The sequence below is a fragment of the Chiloscyllium plagiosum genome, chromosome 23, assembly GCF_004010195.1.
Source record: "Chiloscyllium plagiosum isolate BGI_BamShark_2017 chromosome 23, ASM401019v2, whole genome shotgun sequence".
NCBI lineage: Eukaryota > Metazoa > Chordata > Chondrichthyes > Orectolobiformes > Hemiscylliidae > Chiloscyllium > Chiloscyllium plagiosum.
The window spans coordinates 44,998,163-45,002,290 of record NC_057732.1 but is presented as its reverse complement, the minus strand read 5'-3'; the positions used below and the strand labels follow the sequence as shown (position 1 = coordinate 45,002,290).

General features: G+C 43.4%; 1 protein-coding gene across 1 annotated transcript in view; it reads right to left on the bottom strand.

Annotated features, from left to right (window-relative positions):
• Window positions 1-2,452: 2,452 nt before the first annotated feature.
• The window catches only part of LOC122561839 (ankyrin repeat and SOCS box protein 13-like), a 34,048-nt gene continuing 32,372 nt past the window's right edge, over window positions 2,453-4,128 (bottom strand). Inside the window, exon 6 of the mRNA XM_043714076.1 lies at window positions 2,453-3,116. Coding sequence (XP_043570011.1) covers window positions 2,989-3,116 — 128 coding nt within the window. The 3' untranslated portion in view covers window positions 2,453-2,988. The remainder of the gene's footprint in view (window positions 3,117-4,128) is intronic.

Here is a 4,128-nt window from a genome sequence, read left to right as displayed (position 1 = left end):
CCAGACCCATTTCCCTCTGACTAATACACCTAACACTGTGGGCAATTTAGCATGGCCAATCCATCTGACCTGCACATCTTTGGACTGTGGGAGGAAACCCATGCAGACACGGGGAGAATGTGCAAACTCCACACAAACAGTCACCCAAGGCTGGAATCGAACCCAGGGCCCTGGTGCTGTGAGGCAGCAGTGCTAACCACTGAGCCACTGTGCTGCCCTGAATTGTATTACAGATTGCAAATTTATACTCCGTCACACAAAAATAAACCACACAAGCACCAGCCAGGGATTCCAAAGCAAGGAAACAAAATGCGTTCTTAAATGTTTTAAATACTTTCATTTCAGTTTGGAAAGTGTTCATCTGGAATTCCGGTAAGCCCAAATATTTTTGAAAAATGGTTTAATATGGGGCAGCACAATAGCTCAGTGGTTAGCATTGCAGCCTCTCAGCGCCAGGGACCCGTGTCGCTTCCAGTCTCGGGTGACCATTTGTGTGGAGTTTGCACATTCTCCCAGTCTCTGCGTGGGTTTCCTCTGGGTGCTCCGGTTTCCTCCCACAATCCAAAGATGTGCAGGTCAGGTGGATTGGCCATGCTAAATTGCCCGTAGTGTTTAGGTACATTAGTTAGGGGAAATGTAGAGAAATAAGGAAATGGTTCAGGGAGAGTTCTCGGCTCGCTTCGGAGGGTCAGTGTGGACTTGCTGGGCTTAAGGGTCTGTTTCCACACTGTAGGGATTTTAAGTATTGAATGGAAATGGAGTGGGAGGGGGTTGGCATTTAGTTAACTGTTGTTATGATCATGACTACATAATACAAAAGTTTTATTAGGACTTTATTTCAACTGCCCCGGAGCTGACTTGTCCTCAATTTTCACAACATTAATCACAAACCTTCAATCAGCAACCGGAAAGATTAAAGATTGGTGGCGCGGATACAACATACTGCAGGTGCTGGCAATCTGGAAACAGAAAATGCTGGAAATATTCGTCAGGTCTGGTAGCGTCTGTGGAGGGATAAATAAAGAACACTCTGCAAATTTAAGATACTGGAGATGCCAGAAATAGTTTCTGATGAAAGATCACAGCTCCAAAATATTTACCCTCCACATGTTGCTGAACCTTCTGTTTTCATTTTAAAATACTCTATGTAATATTCTGCAGTTGCAAAAAAAAACTTACTCCACATCATGTAAGCCACTCTGACTCTCATCAGTCCTGTGAAACCACCAGTGAATATCCAACAGGAAATGACTGCAGATTACCATTGTGCGTTTACAAACCAGAATGGCCAGATGTTCCAGGAACACATTGAGGTTAATGGGCAGCAATATAACTATGCTCGAATGGTTCCTAACGGGATCGTCAGCCAAAATGAGCATTACTACAATTACCCTTGAGCTAAGTGGCTTGCTCATCCTTTCGTTTTTAAATTCATTCTTGGGATAAGGTCATCTCTGACTAGGCCTACATCTATTGCCCATCCCCAATTACCCAGAGGGCAGATAATAGTTTACTACATTGCTGTGGGACTGGAATCTGAATTTTTGGGTGCTGACTGATGGCAGTGCAATGCTAATGCCACTGGCTAGTAATCCAGAACCTCAGGCTAATGTTCTGTGGATACAGGCTCGAATCGAACCCTAGCAGATGGTGAAACAAAAAATGGAATTGAAAAACAAATCTCGAATAATGGCAACCATGCCAACACTGCAGATTGTTGTAAACACCCCATCAGGTTCATCAATGCCCTTTAGGAAGGAACTCCAGTTTATACTGCAGTTAGCTGGGTGGCTGGTTTGTAATGCATTGCGGTGCCAACAGCGTGGGTCCAATTCCTGCACTGGTTGAGGTTACTATGAAAAGATTCCAGCTTCTCAACTCTGCCTCTTGCTTGAGGCATAGTCACCCTCAGGTTAACCCACCACCAGTCTTGTCTCTGTAATGAGACATGGGACTACGGTGACTCCAAGCAGAGAATATGATACAGAAAACAAAACCCTGAGAAATCTATTATATTAGCGAGCTTTGAGAAGGTTGGTAACTCAGGTGGAGGTTCTGGATGTAGGTTTGCTTGTTAAGCTGAAGGTTCATTTTCAAACCTACTAGGTAACATCTTCAGCAAGCCTCCGAATGAAGCACTGGCGATGTAGCCTGCTCTCTATTTATATGTTTGAGTTTCCTAGGGTAGGTGATGTCATTTCTTGTGGTAACATCATTTCCTATAGCGATGTCATTTCCTGTTCTTTTTCTCAAGGGGTGGTAAATGGGATCCAAGTCAATGTGTTTGTTGATAGAGTTCCGGTTGGAATGCCACACTTCTAGGAATTCTCATGCATGTCTGTGTTTGGCTTGACCTTGGATGGATGTGTTGTCCCAGTCAAAATGGTGTCCTTCCTCATCCGTATGTAAGGATACTAGTGAGAGTGGGTCATTTCGTTTCGTGGCTAGTTGATGTTCATATATCCTGGTGGCTAGTTTTCTGCCTGTTTGTCCAATAGCATTTACAAAATACCGTGCAAGAACTGTAACAAACACTACATTGGACAAATGGACAGAATCTAGCCACCAATAAGCTTAGGGTTGCTGCTGTAAACACTATTGCTGTCAAACTTGCCTCGTTTCACACTCCCTGATGGAACACAATGGTGTCTAATAGACAATCTATATTCATACATGGGAGATTTCCATGGAGCTAAGCTTAAAAAGAACCGAATTGTATAGATGGGGTTTAAATTTATCCCTGGGAACAAGTGGGTTAACAGTATGTTCTGTTGCCATCAGGAAAAGTTCAGCAACCTTCATGGCTGACAGTCACCATTTGCACTTGGAGGGAAATGTTGGAGGTTACTACCCAGTTTAATATATTTTGTAGTCTTCTGCTTCTTGTTGGCAGCAAATGTAAGTGTATTAAATGTGTTCATAAAAATCATCAATTGGGCGTTTACATAAATACATCAGATATGTCCGTTAATATTTTGAGTTTCAGCTTCAATCATAGCAGAGATAGTTGATGAGTCTTGGAGCAATGTTCAACTGGTGAATCACATGCAATCTTTGAGGACCAAGAGCTTTCCTTAAGACCATTCTGCAGTGGTGTGATAAACTCAGCGGCATTCCTAAAGTAAAATAAAAATTGTTTAAGAACAATTGTTAAAAGACAGATTGACACACTTGCACCATCCTCTCAAAATCCACAATATTTGGTAAGAACAGGAGTTAGAGTCATAGAGATGTACAGAATGGAAACAGACCCTTCGGTCCAACCCATCCATGCCGACCAGATATCCCAACCCAATCTAGTCCCACCTGCCAGCACCCGGCCCATATCCCTCCAAACGCTTCCTATTCATATACCCCTCCAAATCACTCTTAAATGTTGCAATTGTACCAGCCTCCATCACATCCTCTGGCAGCTCATTCCATACACGTACCACCCTCTGCGTGAAAAAGTTGTCCCTTAGGTCGCTTTTATATCTTTCCCTTCTCAACCTTAACCTATGCTCTGATCTCCAGCATCTGCAGTCCTCACTTTCTCCTCTATTTCTGGAACCCCCGACCCCAGGGAAGACTTTGTCCATTTATCCTATCCATGCCCCTCATAATTTTGTAAACCTCTATAAGGTCACCTATCAGCCTCCGACGCTCCAGGGAAAACAGTCCCAGCATGTTCAGCCTCTCTCTGTTGCTCAAAATCATCCAACCCTGGCAACGTTCTTGGAAATCTTTTCTGAACCCTTTCAAGTTTCACAACATCTTTCCAATAGGAAGGAGACCAGAATTGCATGCAATATTCCAATAGTGGCCTAACCAATGTCCTGTACAGCCGCAACATGATTTCCCAACTCTTGTACTCAATACTCTGACCAATAAAGGAAAGCATACCAAATGCCTTCTTCACTATCCTATCGAACCTGAACTCCAAGGTCTCTTTGTTCAGCAACACTCCCTAGGACCTTACCATTAAGTGTATAAGTCCTGCTAAGATTTGCTTTCCCAAAATGCAGCACCTCGCATTTATCTGATCTGCCACTTTTCAGCCTATTGGCTTATCTGGTCAAGATCCTGTTGTAATCTGAGGCTACCCTCTTCACTGTCCACTGCACCTCCAATTTTGGTGTCATCTGCAAA